This window comes from Littorina saxatilis, linkage group LG3 (assembly GCF_037325665.1).
Source record: "Littorina saxatilis isolate snail1 linkage group LG3, US_GU_Lsax_2.0, whole genome shotgun sequence".
NCBI classification, from domain to species: domain Eukaryota; kingdom Metazoa; phylum Mollusca; class Gastropoda; order Littorinimorpha; family Littorinidae; genus Littorina; species Littorina saxatilis.
This window is the reverse complement of record NC_090247.1, coordinates 18782091-18800289: the sequence shown is the minus strand read 5'-3', so window position 1 is coordinate 18800289 and position 18199 is coordinate 18782091. Positions and strand designations below refer to the sequence as shown.

At 41.1% G+C, this 18199-nt stretch overlaps 1 protein-coding gene across 1 annotated transcript; it reads left to right on the top strand.

Annotated features, from left to right (window-relative positions):
- Positions 1-212: 212 nt before the first annotated feature.
- Positions 213-9503, top strand: LOC138961803 (ankyrin homolog). The gene is made up of 3 exons (XM_070333482.1): positions 213-275; positions 2631-3003; positions 5198-9503. The coding sequence occupies exons 2-3, from the start codon at positions 2691-2693 to the stop codon at positions 5950-5952; spliced, it is 1068 nt and encodes a 355-aa protein (XP_070189583.1). The 5' UTR covers positions 213-275; positions 2631-2690; the 3' UTR covers positions 5953-9503.
- The last annotated feature ends 8696 nt before the right edge of the window (positions 9504-18199 follow it).

Here is an 18199-nt window from a genome sequence, read left to right as displayed (position 1 = left end):
ATACCTTATTCATGACCTGTAAAAAGGGTATACTTTTTTTGTGCCAGTCGAAGGGTTGCCATTTCTAGAAAGAGGCAGCTCGTTTCCGGAAATGCGGCGCTTTGTTGGAAATCAAATGAGGTTTCGGGAAATCCTGATTATTCCAACTCTGCCCCGGATTCTTACTTTGCGCCCAACAAGAGCAAGGGTGCAAGACATTTGTAGTGAGCTCCCTTGCTCCGTGAAAAGCTGTGGTTGTCAACAAGAAGTGTGCAGTTTGACTTTGTGTGGCTTCGGTACGAACGACCAGTTATTATTTACATGTACTTTATACTGTAATGCACAGTTGATTTTGTATCAGACTAAGAGGCTTCTTTGTGTTTTGTTTTCCTTGATCGAGCCTGTTTTTTCCCAATGCCAACGTACTAAGCAGAAGCTAGTTCAGTAGTAACTGTAGTTGAAAACTGCCATCGATGCATTATAATAGTTTAATACTGACAATGACAATAGTTTTTTTCTCCAGTTTGTCTTCTATTATTTTCATTGCACTTATTTTCATTGTAGTGTTAAATATTTGTGGGTAATCTTGAACTTTAGCGTGTTAAATTCATAGCTCATATTCATAATTCAGAGGCATAAACTTTAAGTCTCCAAATTTGTAGAACCTGCACTTGTAATCATAACAAGTCATTTTAGATCCCTTTGAAGTTACGGAATGAACTCCGATGAACTGTACGAATGCATTTCATGTACATGGGTCAAACTGACTCAAAGAAGGAATTATCCGTGTGAGCGAACAAGGGAGACAACTCTTTCGTGTAAATGATGTCCCGTGGTTGACAACGTACATCTATATATATATATATACGTCTAGTGTCTGTCTGTCTGTCTGTCTGTCTGTCTGTTCGCGATGCACGGCCAAAGTTCTCAGTGGATCTTTTTCAAATTTGGACACCGTATTCAGCTACACCCCGGACACAACCTCATCGATGGGATATTTCAACACGTGCTCTCAGCGCGCAGCGCTGTGCGCGCTGAACCGATTTTTTTGTTTTTTTTTTTGTTGTTGTTGTTGTCGGGATCCACTACCAGTAACTCTTCCTTATCTTCTCCAGTGTTTTCAGCCGCGATTATTTCCCTTCCTCCGTGTGGCGTCAATCCATATTCCCGTTACTACGTTACTATTTTTAGAAGGTCACTGCACGTTACTATTTTTAGAAGGTGTCCAGTGTTTTGCGCGTTTATCTCCTTTCCTTCGTGCGCCGGCAAAGCCGGCGTACACCCGGCGAAACCGGGTCCCAGGCGCAGCCTGGTATTCGGCTCTACTTCTTCCCGGCGAAGCCGGTACCCGGCGAAGCGGGTAATCATCTAGTTTTATATATACGACTAGTGTCTGTGTGTCCGTGCGCGATGCACGGCCAAAGTTCTCGATGGATCTGCTTCAAATTTGGTGGGCTTATTCAGAGAGACCCCGGACACAATCTGGTCGATGAGAATTTTCAACACGTGCTCTCAGCGCGCAGCGCTGAACCGATTTTGGTTTTTCTCTGGATCCATTTCCAGTAACTCTTCCTTATCTTCTCCAGTGTTTTCAGCGTTTACCTCCCTTCCTTCGTGTGGCGTCAATCCATATTCCCGTTTCTATTTTTAGAAGGTCACTGTCGACAACGCTCAATCCATATTCCCGTTATACTATTTTTAGAAGGTCACTACTCTTCTCCACTGTTTTGCGCGTTTATCTCCCTTCCTTCATGCGGTGCGTCGGCAAAGCCGGCGTACACCCGGCAAAGCCAGATCCCCGGCGCAGCCGGGTATTCGGTTCGACTTCTAGTGTCTGTGTGTCTGTGCGCGATGCACGGCCAAAGTTCTCGATGGATCTGCTTCAAATTTGGTGGGCTTATTCAGAGAGACCCCGGACACAATCTGGTCTATGAGAATTTTTAACACGTGCTCTCAGCGCGCAGCGCTGAACCGATTTTGGTTTTTCTTGGGATCCATTTCCAGTAACTCTTCCTTATCTTCTCCAGTGTTTTCAGCGTTTACCTCCCTTCCTTCGTGTGGCGTCAATCCATATTCCCGTTTCTATTTTTAGAAGGTCACTGTCGACAACGCTCAATCCATATTCCCGTTATACTATTTTTAGAAGGTCACTACTCTTCTCCACTGTTTTGCGCGTTTATCTCCCTTCCTTCGTGCGGTGCGCCGGCCTTGCCGGCGTACACCCGGCAAAGCCGGGTCCCCGGCACAGCCGGGTATTCGGTTCGACTTCTTCCCGGCGAAGCCGTACCCGGCGAAGCAGGTATTCATCTAGTATATATATATATGTGTGATGAAAAGGTGACAATAAGGATGGACATTAAGTTGATTAACATTTGCAAGTAAAAGTATACCCACACATCACGATTTTCGCCAAAATAAGACGAGCTGACTGACTCTGCTGCATGTCTATCGATCAATTGACGGATTGAGACCCATGTGTGTCTGTCTTTTCCGAATTTAACATGGCAAAAGACAGATGACCGACGCCCAAGCCAATCCCTGGTTGCATGTGTATGGCAGATCTTTTTCCATTTGCTAATGATGTAATAGTTACTTTATTAAGTGATAGTGATCCATTGTATCTCTAATCTTATTGTTGTCTTCGCTTTCAGGTCCAGTCTTCACACACATGAGTTCTTGGCTTTATCCGGCAAGCCACACCAAAAATTATCATGGCAGAGTGTGTGGGACGCAGAAGCAAGAAAAAGAAAAACGGCAACACGGACCAGCAAGAAGAGGCCGACTCCAGCCCTGAGCATGAGGCCGAAGTCGTTACGTTCAGTGATAAAGAAATTCTTAAGTTTCTCATCGCTGCACAATCAGAAGATGTGGAGACGCTGGAGTATTACCTGGAGAGCGGGATGCCTGTGGACACAGAGTGTTTGATGTTCTCCGACACCGCTCTCTTCAAGGCCTGCAGGACCGGCAGTGTTGAAGCAGCACGGCTCTTGCTACACTGGGGAGCAAACATGGGCAAAAGTACAGGTATGTCAATGATAAAGGAACTAACTTGAAGGAGAATCTACCATGCACAGTAATTGAATTCACCACAACTGGCACAAGGATGTGCATCTAGATTGCAAAGATGTTGACCTGGCAAATGTAGGCTGGACTGATAAAAAATAGTTCACAAATGTTATATATGCAAAAGAACTAATGGGAAGAATATGGGCTGTCATGGGAATAAACAGCCTGACGTAGTACTTGTGCAAGAGCTAGTGATTCTCTCCCTTTGTTTAGTAGATTCCCATTTTAATTTTTCTTTCCCTGACCTGTCTCATTCTTTTAACACTTTTCCCTCTCCAAATAACTAAACTTGGCCAAAAAATTATTGCAACAATTTTCGCACGCTAAGAAAAGCATTAAAACGCAATTCATTTTAGTTGAACGTTATATGCCCCAAAAGGTAATTCTGTCAGCTGTACATCTGATTTGTCCGATTGATGGTACTTTGTATAGGCATCCCATGACAGCCTGTCAAACAAGGTCACCCCTAAAATCGACCTGACAAAAACCCTAGCCCCGTATTTTAAAATCTGCAAAAAATCAGAATATGCACAAACCAAACATTTCGGACAACCATTGGAAAGGCCATTCAATTTCCTGTTCAGAACATTTTGTTTTATGCACCTGACTTCTCTAGGATTTATGTAGCCTTTTGTCAAAGGCAGTAGGTGTCAACCGTTTCAGAGGCCCAAAAAGGCACGTTTTGCGGCCATTTTTGAGGGGGTCCTCCACCCAAAGAGCCATATCTGCTCAAGTTCTCAATGATTTGCTTTGGAAAGTTCAGAAGTGATGACCAATAGGCTGACCAAAATGTGTGTTGCGTTTTGCAAATGTGTATACTTAGCATGTCGTATTACGTAACTTTTCCGAAAGAACTAAACAAATATTCATATTAATTCATGGTTTTAGGTTAAAAAATCGCGACTTTGCATGCTAAGCAAAAAATGGATGAGTCAATAGGTGCCAAAGTTTGAGGCAGATCCGAGTGCTGGTTTACATTTGCTGGAGATGGGAACACGCATGAAAAATTATCGATCACCGTCAGTGGTACTGAGTACACTACCCGTGGAGACTAACAGTCCTGGGCCTGTGCTTACTATCCTGTTCCGGCGCGCTGTGCTGGGTGAGTTGCGCTTTTGTGACCCGCAGCGAAGGAAGCACAGGCCAAGGTCAGTTTATCTCCACAGCTACTGTACGCATTACCAAGGACGGTGATCGATACATTTTCTTGCATGTTCCCATCTCCAGCAAATGTAAACCAGCACTCGGATCTGCCTCAAACTTTGGCACCTATTGCCTCATCCATTTTTTGCTTAGCAGGCAAAGTCACGATTTTTTAACTTAAAACCCTGAATTAATATGATTTGTTTAGTTCTTTCGGAAAATGTACGTAATACGACACTCTAAGTATACACATTCGCAAAACGCAACACACATTTTGGTCAGCCTATTGGTCATAACTTCAAAAATTTCAAAAGCAAATCATTGAGAACTTGAGCAGATGGCTCTTTGGGTGGAGGACCCCCTCAAAAATGGCCGCAAAACGTGCCTTTTTGGGCCTCTGAAACGATTGACACCTACCGCCTTTGACAAAAGGCTACATAAAGACTAGAGAAGTCAGGTGCATAAAACAAAATGTTCTGAACAGGAAATTGAATGGCCTTTCCAATGGTTGTCACAGGTGTTTGGTTTGTGCATATTCTGATTTTTTGCAGATTTTAAAATACGGGGCTAGGGTTTTTGTCAGGTCGATTTTAGGGGTGACCTTGTTTGACAGGCTGTCATGGGATGCCTATAATTGGACAAATGATATGTACAGCTGACATAATTACCTTTTCGAGCATATAAAGTTTAACTAAAATGAATTGCGTTTTAATGCTTTTCTTAGCGTGCAAAAATTGTTGCAATAATTTTTTGGCCAAGTTTATGTTAACATTTTACAGCCTATAAGCAGCTAGCTGCAATTAGCTATTGTCTGAGAGGGTTGTAGATTAGTTATTTCATATCTTGGTGCCTGGTTACCTAAATACTGCCAATCGATTTTAGTTTGCCTCCAGATAATGGTGAAACAACTACATATTACAGTGCAGAACTGAATTTATGATTGTTATTTTGATGATTATGTTAAACAACACATCAAACCACCAATGCATAATTTTGTATGTTCTTTCAGATAGTGGTGAGACTGCTCTACACATCGCGGTGAAGAACCGACAGCCAGGCATCCTGAACCTCCTCTTCTCACACGGTGCGTCACCAGATGTCAAGGCCTTACATGAGCAGATCACGCCCCTTATGATAGCAGCGAGCATGAGCAACACTACCATTCTCAAGCTCCTCATTGCTGCCGGTAGCAACCTTGACCTTCGGGACGCTAGCGGAATGTGCGCGCTTCACTACTGTTTCAACTACTACCAGGAACGGCCGCAGTTTGTGACGCACTCTGTGGACTGTGTCAAGCTTCTAGTGGCTGCAGGCGCCAACCTGCACATCAGGGATTCACTAGGGAAGTTTCCGCTCACGAGAGCGATAGAGAAGCTTAACATGAGGGGGATAAAATTCTTTCTCGCTCAGAACTGCGAACCAAATTATCAGCTTACACGATCGCAACTCGTTAAGAGGCTGCCCCCTGTGGCTTTTGCCTTGTCCATCGGCAATCTGCGTTTAGCCAACTTGCTGTGGCTGGCGGGATCCTCCTGCGATGGAGCGTTCTCTGCTTACGCTGCAAACATTCCATGGAGGAAAGACCTGAACATGAAAATGTGTGCGTTCTATCAGCCGCGCTCGCTGAAAGAGGCGTCCAGGAAAACTGTGCGTGACGAGCTTCGTGCCTGTGGGGGTGTGGGACAGAAACTTTATGAGATAGTGGAGGAGCTGTGCATTCCAACTACCTTGAAAGACTTCCTCTTATTGAAGGATTTGCTGTAAATTGGACAGACGGGGAAGGATTTATTTTCAATGTCAAGTCTACTAAATCTCATCAGAAGAAAAAAATGGTTTTGTTTTCTTACCTTATTTGCTCCAAGATATTTTGTTTTTGCTGGTCTTTGGTTGAAATGTATTGTATTTTGATGTTGTTTTCGTCTTTGTCTGGTTGTCATCTACATTCAGGTTGTTAACTTCTTTTGATGCCATTTACAAACTGATTGTTTTTATTGTAAAGGATGACTTTGTAAACTTTTTTGGTTATGCAACAAAGCAGAAGGATCCATTTTTCAAAGCAAAGTCCCTTAATGTGGGGGACGTATCACAGAGAAATCTAGACCTGAGGAGGACCATTTGTTTTACCAAGACCAGAAACGTGCTGTCATCAGTGGTCCGGTGGTAGAGATGGCGAGAGTTGTCAACCCATGCTATCCAACCAATAAGAAAACCACTCTCCAAGTGGTAGCACAGCCTGCGAGGGCAAACATCTCTCTGGCCTTTTCAGTTCTGAAAGAGTTATGTCCCATATTTGATAGTCTTGCAGGCAATGAACTAATCTTGGGTCATATTCACACCTTTTCAGCAGCAGAAGGACAGATCAGCAAAATTGTTGTGGTGAAGTTTAGATTTCACTGAAGTAGCATTCATGAATGAAAGTGTTCTTGTCTCGAGTTAAGGGTCAGCAACATTATGACTTTTGAGCGTTGCTTTGCTCGGATAAGTGAAATGGAAGCAATTTGGTTTGTTCCAGCTAAGAAAGTACATGTATCAACATTGGTCACTTAATTCTTAGCCTATTTGACAATTTACACAACAAAATGCATTTGTGTGTTACCTCATTCCATTAACCTTTAGGCTGGTTGTGGCGACATGTTGCGCTATTTTACGTATACTGTCTCCTGGTTGTCAGGACATATGTGACCCTCCACCACGGAATGAGTCGCATGTCACCTTTGCATGATTTTCATATTTTTACATTTTCCTAAAGAGTTTTTTATGCTTTATCCAGTGGTGAAAACCATTTTAGAAAAGAGCGAAAACTGAGTTATAAGCCTGTGACTAAAGTGACCCTCACACTGTTACAAGACACTCCCCGGACTTATATTAAGCCTAGCACAGAACCGCGCGAGGTGACATGCGACTCATTTCGTGGTGGAGGGTCACATATAATATAATATTATGTCGGGCTACTGGCTCAGTCTGTTAGGTCGGTTCTGATTACCTCCCATGGATGCGAAAACCTAATTGACCGTTTTTCTTTATTTTTCTCTCTGTTAATTCACCAGTGGCTATGTAACATGTGTTACAGAATTGCACCAGTGTAAGGGCGAAGTAATGTCATTGTAGTTGTCAATCTGTTCCAAACATTGAGGTCTGTTGGATAACCTCCTGGAAAGGATGAATTGGATAGAGTATTGGCAGTTTACAACACTGAACTTTAAGGCTGCTTCTTTGTTGTGGTATGTGCCACATAGTAGCTGTTATGTTGATGTACACATACATGTGTTCCCCCCCCCGGCGGGTTAGGGGGAAGAATTTACCCGATGCTCCCCAGCATGTCGTAAGAGGCGACTAACGGATTCTGTTTCTCCTTTTACCCTTGTTAAGTGTTTCTTGTATAGAATATAGTCAATGTTTGTAAAGATTTTAGTCAAGCAGTATGTAAGAAATGTTAAGTCCTTTGTACTGGAAACTTGCATTCTCCCAGTAAGGTAATACATTGTACTACGTTGCAAGCCCCTGGAGCAAATTTTTGATTAGTGCTTTTGTGAACAAGAAACAATTAACAAATGGCTCTATCCCATCTCCCCCCCTTTCCCCGTCGCGACATAACCTTGAACGGTTGAAAACGACGTTAAACACCAAATAAAGAAAGAAAGAAAGAAAGAACATACATGTGTTAATCAATATTTGTACATGCACACTTGTGTGAATCAAATTTCTGTATTGTATTACACATGATGTGTATGTCGATGTTGAAACGGTTTGTAATTTTCCCTCCTTATTCTTACCATGTATTTTCATGCAATGTATGTGGTTGTCAATGTTGCTTGTTTAGTGGGTACTAAAAAAATGCGTTTTCTTTTTCAAAAATGCACACATTTCATTATTTTAACCACAGCTGACCCTTTTGTTGTAAAAATCATTATTTTCTGTGACAGGAATGCCATACATGCTGACAGTGTGAGACTGATTAAAACCAGGTGCTGTGATTGCAATCCATTTTATGTTCATATCGTTCTCTGTGATGTTCTTGAAATTGCGCTATAGCGCTCTATGTGATTGTAGTGAATTTGTGTACACTGATAGTGTGAATCTTATGCCTAATCTATTTCTTGGGTCTGTTCATTTTGTGTTGTGTACTTGCATAAGTTAAGTGGTGGATACAAATATATATGCAAAATGATGGTGCCATGAAAAGTAAAACATACTGCATGTATTTCAGTAATTTTTAACTCGAAACTGTTCAAGGCGACCGGGGATACAAACTAAATGTGACCCTCCACCACGGAATGAGTCGCATGTCACCTTTGCATGATTTTCATATTTTTACATTTTCCTAAAGAGTTTTTTATGCTCTATCTACTGGTGAAAACCGTTTTAAAAAAGAGCAAGAACTGTTTGAGTTATAAGCCTGTGACTAAGGTGACCCTCACACTGTTACCAGACACTCCCCGGACTTATATTAAGCCTAGCGCAGAACCGCGCGAGGTGACATGCGACTCATTTCGTGGTGGAGGGTCACAAATGGTATCTGAGTTATTCTCCAGAGTTGTGTACCATTTTGTGACATGTATGTATTTTCAGTCCTTTTAATAGATTATAACGTATATTAAATGGCAACTAGAATGTATTCTCTTGAGTTTTTTCAGTAATACTCCAGTTAGATAATGATACAGACATGGAACAAAAAACATAGTACATGTATATATTTTTCTTTTTTTCTTCTCCAATTGTTAGTGTTCAAATCCATGTCACAACTTTTGGTTTCCAAATTACAAAGTTGACGTACTTTGAAACCCTTGTAATTTACTGAACGTAGACAAACAAAATGTGCACGTATTTCTAATTCTTTCTCTGCAGGCCATGGATAGATTATATAGAACCAGTATTTATTATTGTAAATCAATTTGTATGGTTAAAGTGTCTCGGTTAAGTAAATAAATTGTCAACTTTGTAACATGGTTTCCCGAGGTACACAGCTCTGGAGAATAACCCACATATGTAGCACCTCAAAAAGCAGTGCTGCAGGCCTCCTTGGGCTGATCATCAGCCTGATGATTAGGCCAACAAAAAAAAATTGTCTGTTTCTGGTCACCCGACCGACCCTAAATTTCGGCGCCGACCCTAAACTTTTTTTTTCCAAACTCAAATTTGTTTTTTGTTTTTTTGGTGGTATAAGGACAGGGTGAGAAAATGAACAACAAAAACGTGTGAAAACGAAAGTCCGCTGACGATTTGTAAATGTGTTGAGTGTCTTGTCTCTATGTATAGTGAATCCAGTCTCTTTGCGCGATTTTTAAAGTTAGTTTTATTGGTCTACATTTTGGGGGGGGGGGGGGGGGGGGGAAACCGACCTACCGACCCTATTTTGTTTTAGCCATGTTACCAGAAACAGACAATTCTTTTTTTTTTTGGCCTTACAGTGACCCCAGACCCCCCTCCCATTTTATGACTTGACCCCTTCTGAAGTCATACTTTCTCAGATTTTCTGTTCATAGGTTTCTCAGATTTTGGGGTGGTCTTAATATTAATGTGGTGGTTCCATAGTATTTAAATTAGCAAGACAAGGGGGGAGATGGTAATGTTTTGCAACTGATTTGATGTAAGGGTATTACCAGTTATCACAAAATCCATCTGGAGTGATTAAATTGTCAGTGTTGTTTATAAGACTACAGTTCACAGCAGGGACTCATTCTGATAATCCCCCCGTGGGTTAGGGGGAAGAATTTACCCGATGCTCCCCAGCATGTCTTAAGAGGCGACTAACGGATTCTGTTTCTCTGTTTACCCTTGTTAAGTGTTTCTTGTATAGAATATAGTCAATTTTTGTAAAGATTTTAGTCAAGCAGTATGTAAGAAATGTTAAGTCCTTTGTACTGGAAACTTGCATTCTCCCAGTAAGGTATTATATTGTACTACGTTGCAAGCCCCTGGAGCAATTTTTTTATTAGTGCTTTTGTGAACAAGAAACAATTGACAAGTGGCTCTATCCCCTCTCCCCCCTTTCCCCGTCGCGATATAACCTTCGTGATTGAAAACGACGTTAAACACCAAATAAAGAAAGAACATTCTGATAATCATCGGTTCACGCTATCGCTCATGGTCTCTCTGACCGGATACATAATTACTGCGTGGAATCTATCAAAACAAGAATACAGAGTTATCTCTCAACTGAGACGAAAGGGATTGCAGATTGGCTGACTTTGACAGTGATCTCCGTTCTGTTCTTTACAGTTATGATAAGGACATCGTTCTCGAAATGCTGAGACTGCTGTGGGAAGGAGACCGTGATATTGTTGCATCACTCCCAACTGGTTACGGAAAAAAGTATCGTCTGCTTCGTAACCAAGGTTGATTATCACGTGACACTTTTGCCATATTTAGAGTTGTTTGCACAGTGAATACACCCGCGAAAGATAGCTCGCTTGAAACTGTCTTACATATCAATTCCTTTGTCATTTACGAATCAGCTTATATTAATAACACATTATGAAAAGCTCTAAATATGTAAAAATTTGATTACCTCTCCAGAGAAGGAAAACCAAGGCATCCTGTCAGGGATAAATTGAGACCCGAAGGGAAGTAACTCATTTTGACCCGAGTTCAGGGTGAGCAGGGACTGTGTCCAACCACACAGTTTTTTTGACTTCATGCGACAGAATTCACTACCAAAAACCTACTGCATCTCATCTTATTGAAGCCAATTGTGCTTTGTGTTGATATGTGTATGTACATATATTACATACAAGGGGTGTAAGGGGTGTTCAAGGCGGGGTAGTACCTCCGGTGGAGGGACACGTCGTGCTCTCTAGGGGGTAGTCCGTCCACCCTTGGTCCTCACTTGTCACTCAGCTCTCACCAGTGGCTCCAAGAAGCTGTAGCGTGCGCAGCGGCCACACCCCGGGCAACGGCTTCGACTGGCCGGCGAAACCTGGTGAGGGTAGCCGATGGGTCTCATACCCTCGGTGACATTTAGGTCTGTCTACCTTTGCACGTGAAGACTGGGCTCGGCGGACTGCGCGGAAGAACCACCAGCTGGTCAACGGGCAGAAAGGCGATTCTCTGCAAAGCGTTGTGGAACGCTAAGGGCACGACAAGACACGTAGGATGTCATGGCCATCCACTGCACCCGTCTCCGTCTCCAGCCGTCTCGACTCTGTCCTGCCACTGGATCAAGATGGTCTCGGGCGAGAGAGTGAGGTCGACGAACTGCGCAACTCCTCCTCACTTAAAGCCAAGATGTGCGAGGCCAGCAGAACCACCGCCGCTGAATTGATGAGACAGACCCGAAAACCCCGTGCCATCAACCCTCCTGGAGACGTCCCACTCGTCCCTTGTCCCTTTTGTGTCCGAACCTTCCGTGCCAGGATCGGCCTTGTCAGCCATCTACGCACACACAGAAATAGCCAGCCCCAGCAACCCCCGGATGGCTAGAGTGGTCCTCGTCGAATCGACGGACGAACAACACATATATTTAGTGCATGAATTTAACTTTATATTAGTTTCAGTCGTCAAGGAACAATTAATGCACACATTTGTTCAGAAATTGTAGTTGCTGTGTACAATTATTTGTTTTGAAACAGCATTTCATTGCACTTTTGTACCTGAGTCAAGTTTATATGATCTTATTTATGAATTTGATGGTTTCATGGCTTTGTGATGCAAATTTCTTCTTGATTTGGAGCAGTGAGATCTGACCCTGTGATTGTATGCATCCTGTGATTATACACCTTAATCTGTATTTTTTAAAGTGTGCTAGTATTCCATATATGATAATGTCTTCCTGTATTTTATATGTGTCATAGTGCTATGTTGTTGATGGTGATGCATGTACCTCTTTAGTAGTCAATCAGTGGGTGGGTGGGTCAAGTTTTGGGCAGCTTTTCGAGATAAGTGGCCCAACTTACAGCCTTTTCAATTGAAAAGGTACAAGCCATGTTTAAAAAACCCAACTTCTTATTAAAACAGAAATTCTCTCTCAATTTTCAGATCATGTCATTTGTCTGGGTGTGCATGTGTGGGTGTGTTTGCACAATTTTAATGGTGTTTGTTTCAGTATTTTTTCTATTACATACAGTATGAAAAGCTCAGTTTCTACCATGTTTATGGATGTGATGGTCTCAATTGCTTGGTTGTCTAGTCCATTTATAATTTTGTTGGCTCACCTGAGTAATCAATGAGTCTTAGCATAGACCTCTAATACAGGTCCCTGGTCTTAGTAATGAGCAGTGTTCGTCTGTATGGACAGGCAGCTGGCCTTGTGCAAAAACACTTAACTGTGAGGTTTTCTCAGACACTGGATCTTCAAACCTTTACGAACTTCCAGGGTTTGATGACCTCTAGACATAAGTTTGGTTAATCCAAGGGAAATTTCAAGGACGCCATGGGATTAAATTTTGGTCAGTCATTATTTTCTTGAAATGTTAAAGGCACAGTAAGCCTCCCGTAAACCATCACAGAGCTCCCCGAGCGTCTAAATACAGTACAAGCATACTTCCATTTGAACGCTCACCGAACGGGAACATCCTGGCTGCTTTCTGTCGAGCGTGAGACATTTTCCAAGAATTTATTTTCGTAGACTTGTTCCGTTAACAACAACGGCGCCTCGTTTTTGCGCTAGACCTAACTTTTAAAATCTAAATAATAAATTGACAGCTTGTTACACAAACATTCTTTAATCATAAAAGAATTCGTTTTTCATCAAGACAAGATCAGAACAATTCGAAGTTGTGAAAGTTTAAAAAAAGAAAAGCCCGGAAGCAGGGTCACGCAAGGGTCGTAGCAGACGACGGCCGGTTTATCAGTGCAAATCGCCGTTCCTCTCAACAGTCACAAGAGTTAGAGTTCTTGTGAACCACAGCCGTTGTTTCGTGCATAAAAAAAACGTGCTATTGTAGATAAGCTCACGTTGAGTCGCATTCAAATGACTAACTATGACGACTGCATGGTGAAAAGGGAAAGGTAGCCAAAGGGAAAACTGGATCACACGGGTTCACGATGGCTCAGGGGTAAGATAAACCACGCAAAAATAAATTCTTTGAAAATTGTTCGCTCTTTACGGAGGGCACCTAGGATGTTCTCAATTGGTGAGTGTTTAAATGAAAGGGTGTTTGTACTGTGTGTAAAAGCCTGACCGTATCTGTGATGGTTTACGGGAGGCTTACTCTGCCTTTAAAAGAGAACTTGAGCAGTATTATTTTGTGTCTGATTCATAATGCTTATAATGAAGGTGAGTCATATTAGCATTTGCTTTTCTTATGTTTTTTGGGTGTTTTTTGTTTTTTGTTCTTGATTAAACTGATGTGACATTTATCAGTGTTCAGACCTGTTAATGTAAAACACCTCATGCGCTCTCTCTCTCTCTCTCTCTCTCTCTCTCTCTCTCTCTCTCTCTCTCTCTCTCTCTCTCTCTCTCTCTCTCTCTCTCTCTCTTAATCCAATATAACAGTTGAATTGATTTAATTCCCAACTGAGACATGCAGCGATGTTTGCAATGTAGAATGGTTTTAAACAGTCAAATGAAAGGAGCAAAAAGATTTATATTTCATTGTTTTATCCACTCAGAGCTTAGAACCCATTTGATTACATCTCAGTGTGAAGAACAAGAGAGCAAGCCACAGGCACCTTAACAGTTAACGTGATTAACATCCATTCTGTGCGAGATCGGATCAGAGAATCAAGACGTTGAGAGAACTGAAAGGTATACATAAATATTCCTTCTGGTGCCTGTGGATAATCTAGCTAAGGATCCATAGCCATACCTCATAAGGATAACTGTGGACATAAATCCACGGAGGGGGTAAAGTAAATCGTTTTCTTTCAGCGTGTGCACAGTTGCATGAAGCAGTAGGCGGTCGTATCAACAATTCAACACTTACAGTGGGACAGTCATAAGGGGTTACACGATGACTCACCGCACAAATAGGGGTTGGAATGCCTGGGGGACGTTCCAAAATATCTATGTGGTGACCTGGTCGCAGTCTCAGACATAGCATGCCATTTCATATTTGTTTCTGTGCAAGGCTTTTCAAATTCAATTCTAAGTTCAATATCGTTGAAAATGCCCAGACGCATTGGTGTTTTTGTCTTTGTTTGACAGAAAGTTTCATTTACATTATTTATGCGTCGGAATTGACGTGTTGTTGTTGATGGTGGTGTTGGTGTTTTTGTTGTTTGTTTGTTTGTTAGTTTTGTGGTGTGTGTGTGGTTTTTTGGCAACATTTGGGGTAAAACAATTTGTCCGTTTAGAAAACATTCATCTCCAAGAATAATATTATTATATAAAAGTAGAGTATTGAACTACGTTTTATGTTACTCTAAACAGACCCCACCATACAATAACCAAGTGGGTTTTTTTTCATTATATAAACATATGCTGTTCCTGGAAGTAAATCGTAGGCACATCGTAGATTTAAGACAAGTCGCGTAAGGCGAAAATACAATATTTAGTCAAATAGCTGTCGAACTCACAGAATGAAACTGAACGCAATGCCATTTTACTCGTAGCATCGTCAGGCCACCGCTCATGGCAAAGGCAGTGAAATTGACAAGAAGAGCGGGGTAGTAGTTGCGCTAAGAAGGATAGCACGCTTTTCTGTACCTCTCTTTGTTTTAACTTTCTGAGCGTGTTTTTAATCCAAACATATCATATCTATATGTTTTTGGAATCAGGAACCGACAAGGAATAAGATGAAAGTGTTTTTAAATTGATTTGGACAATTTAATTTTGATAATAATTTTTATATATTTAATTTTCAGAGCTTGTTTTTAATCCGAATATAACATATTTATATGTTTTTGGAATCAGCAAATGATGGAGAATAAGATAAACGTAAATTTGGATCGTTTTATAAATTTTTATTTTTTTTTACAATTTTCCGATTTTTAATGACCAAAGTCATTAATTAATTTTTAAGCCACCAAGCTGAAATGCAATACCGAACCCCGGGCTTCGTCGAAGATTACTTGACCAAAATTTGAACCAATTTGGTTGAAAAATGAGGGCGTGACAGTGCCGCCTCAACTTTCACGAAAAGCCGGATATGACGTCATCAAAGACATTTATCAAACAAGTCGCGTAAGGCGAAAATACAATATTTAGTCAAGTAGCTGCCATTTTTCAGCAAGACCGTATACTCGTAGCATCGTCAGTCCACCGCTCACATGGCAAAGGCAGTGAAATTGACAAGAAGAGCGGGGTAGTAGTTGCACTAAGAAGGATAGCACGCTTTTCTGTACCTCTCTTTGTTTTAACTTTCTGAGCGTGTTTTTAATCCAAACATATCATATCTATATGTTTTTGGAATCAGGAACCGACAAGGAATAAGATGAAAGTGTTTTTAAATTGATTTGGACAATTTAATTTTGATAATAATTTTTATATATTTAATTTTCAGAGCTTGTTTTTAATCCAAATATAACATATTTATATGTTTTTGGAATCAGCAAATGATGGAGAATAAGATAAACGTAAATTTGGATCGTTTTATAAATTTTTATTTTTTTTTTACAATTTTCAGATTTTTAATGACCAAAGTCATTAATTAATTTTTAAGCCACCAAGCTGAAATGCAATACCGAACCCCGGGCTTCGTCGAAGATTACTTGACCAAAATTTCAACCAATTTGGTTGAAAAATGAGGGCGTGACAGTGCCGCCTCAACTTTCACGAAAAGCCGGATATGACGTCATCAAAGACATTTATCAAAAAAATGAAAAAAACGTTCGGGGATTTCATACCCAGGAACTCTCATGTCAAATTTCATACAGATCGGTCCAGTAGTTTAGTCTGAATCGCTCTACACACACACACACACACACGCACGCACACACGCACATACACCACGACCCTCGTTTCGATTCCCCCTCGATGTTAAAATATTTAGTCAAAAGTTGACTAAATATAAAAAATGAAAAAAACGTTCGGGGATTTCATACCCAGGAACTCTCATGTCAAATTTCATAAAGATCGGTCCAGTAGTTTAGTCTGAATCGCTCTACACACACACACACACACACACACACACACACACACACACACACACACACGCACGCACACACGCACGCACATACACCACGACCCTCGTTTCGATTCCCCCTCGATGTTAAAATATTTAGTCAAAACTTGACTAAATATAAAAACAAGTCGCGTAAGGCGAAAATACAATATTTAGTCAAGTAGCTGTCGAACTCACAGAATGAAACTGAACGCAATGCCATTTTTCAGCAAGACCGTATACTCGTAGCATCGTCAGTCCACCGCTCATGGCAAAGGCAGTGAAATTGACAAGAAGAGCGGGGTAGTAGTTGCGCTAAGAAGGATAGCACGCTTTTCCGTACCTCTCTTTGTTTTAACTTTCTGAGCGTGTTTTTAATCCAAACATATCATATCTATATGTTTTTGGAATCAGGAACCGACAAGGAATAAGATGAAAGTGTTTTTAAATTGATTTCGACAATTTAATTTTGATAATAATTTTTATATATTTAATTTTCAGAGCTTGTTTATAATCCGAATATAACATATTTATATGTTTTTGGAATCAGCAAATGATGGAGAATAAGATAAACGTAAATTTGGATCGTTTTATAAATTTTTATTTTTTTTTACAATTTTCAGATTTTTAATGACCAAAGTCATTAATTAATTTTTAAGCCACCAAGCTGAAATGCAATACCGAAGTCCGGGCTTCGTCGAAGATTACTTGACCAAAATTTCAACCAATTTGGTTGAAAAATGAGGGCGTGACAGTGCCGCCTCAACTTTCACGAAAAGCCGGATATGACGTCATCAAAGACATTTATCAAAAAAATGAAAAAAACGTTCGGGGATTTCATACCCAGGAACTCTCATGTCAAATTTCATAAAGATCGGTCCAATAGTTTGGTCTGAATCGCTCTACACACACACACACACACACACACGCACACACGCACATACACCACGACCCTCGTTTCGATTCCCCCTCGATGTTAAAATATTTAGTCAAAACTTGACTAAATATAAAAAGAGTAATAAGATTGAATAGTTAGTCTGCAAAATTAGTCAGTATTTTTCGTAATAACGGAACTGGTGCTCAAAAAGGAATCGGTAAAAACAGCATCAAAAGTTGTCAGGGTGCTATCAAATGTAATAACTTACTTTTGAAAATCATCACTTGCAAGGGAGTAGATCACATTGACAAACAATCATTCTTTGGTTAAAATAATACCTAACATTACTGGGAACCAAAAACAAATTTTTTAAAGTTTTACTGAGGACCACAAGTTTTTTTTATTTATACGCTTTAGATTTGTGATAGAAGTGCAATGCATTGGAAATCTCTTACCATCAACTCCTGTGCGTGAGAGTGTGCGTGCGAGGGTGTGAGTGGGGTGCCTGTCTGGAGTACTTTGGCTGTTCTTACTTCCGATATGTTTGTTTTATTTTTTTTATTTTTTTATGATTAGGGTTGTTGTCACATGTTCTTTGGTTGTTTTAAGAGCAGATGAACCACACTTTTCCATCCATTGTTTAATTGTATGGACATTAAATCATCTTATGTCTTATGTAACTAATTCAGACGGGCCGGGCGGGGCGAGAATAGTTACTGTGGGGGCTTGGGGGGCTACCAGTAAGTTCGTCACACGGTAGATTCGTCACCGGTCCCGGTAACTTCGCCACAGGTAACTTCGCCACAGTAGTCCGAGCGCGGCTGTTATGTAATGGATTGGTAATACAACCTTGCACCTCCCCCCCCCCCCTCTCTCTCTCTCTCTTTCTCTCTCTCTCCCTCTCTATTGTTTATCAGTCTCTCTCTCTCTCTCTCTCTCTCTCTCTCTCTCTCTCTCTCTCTCTCTCTCTCTCTCTCTCTCTCTCTTTCTCTCTCGCTCCCTCTCTCAGACTACAGGCTGTTGAGAACTGCTCACTGAGTAGATCTCGGGTTTTAAAATAACAACGCTCGGACTGTGCCGTGTCAGTGAAAACTGCTCAGTTGAGAACTGCTCAATGAGTAGATCTCGCGTTTTAAAATAACAACGCTCGGAC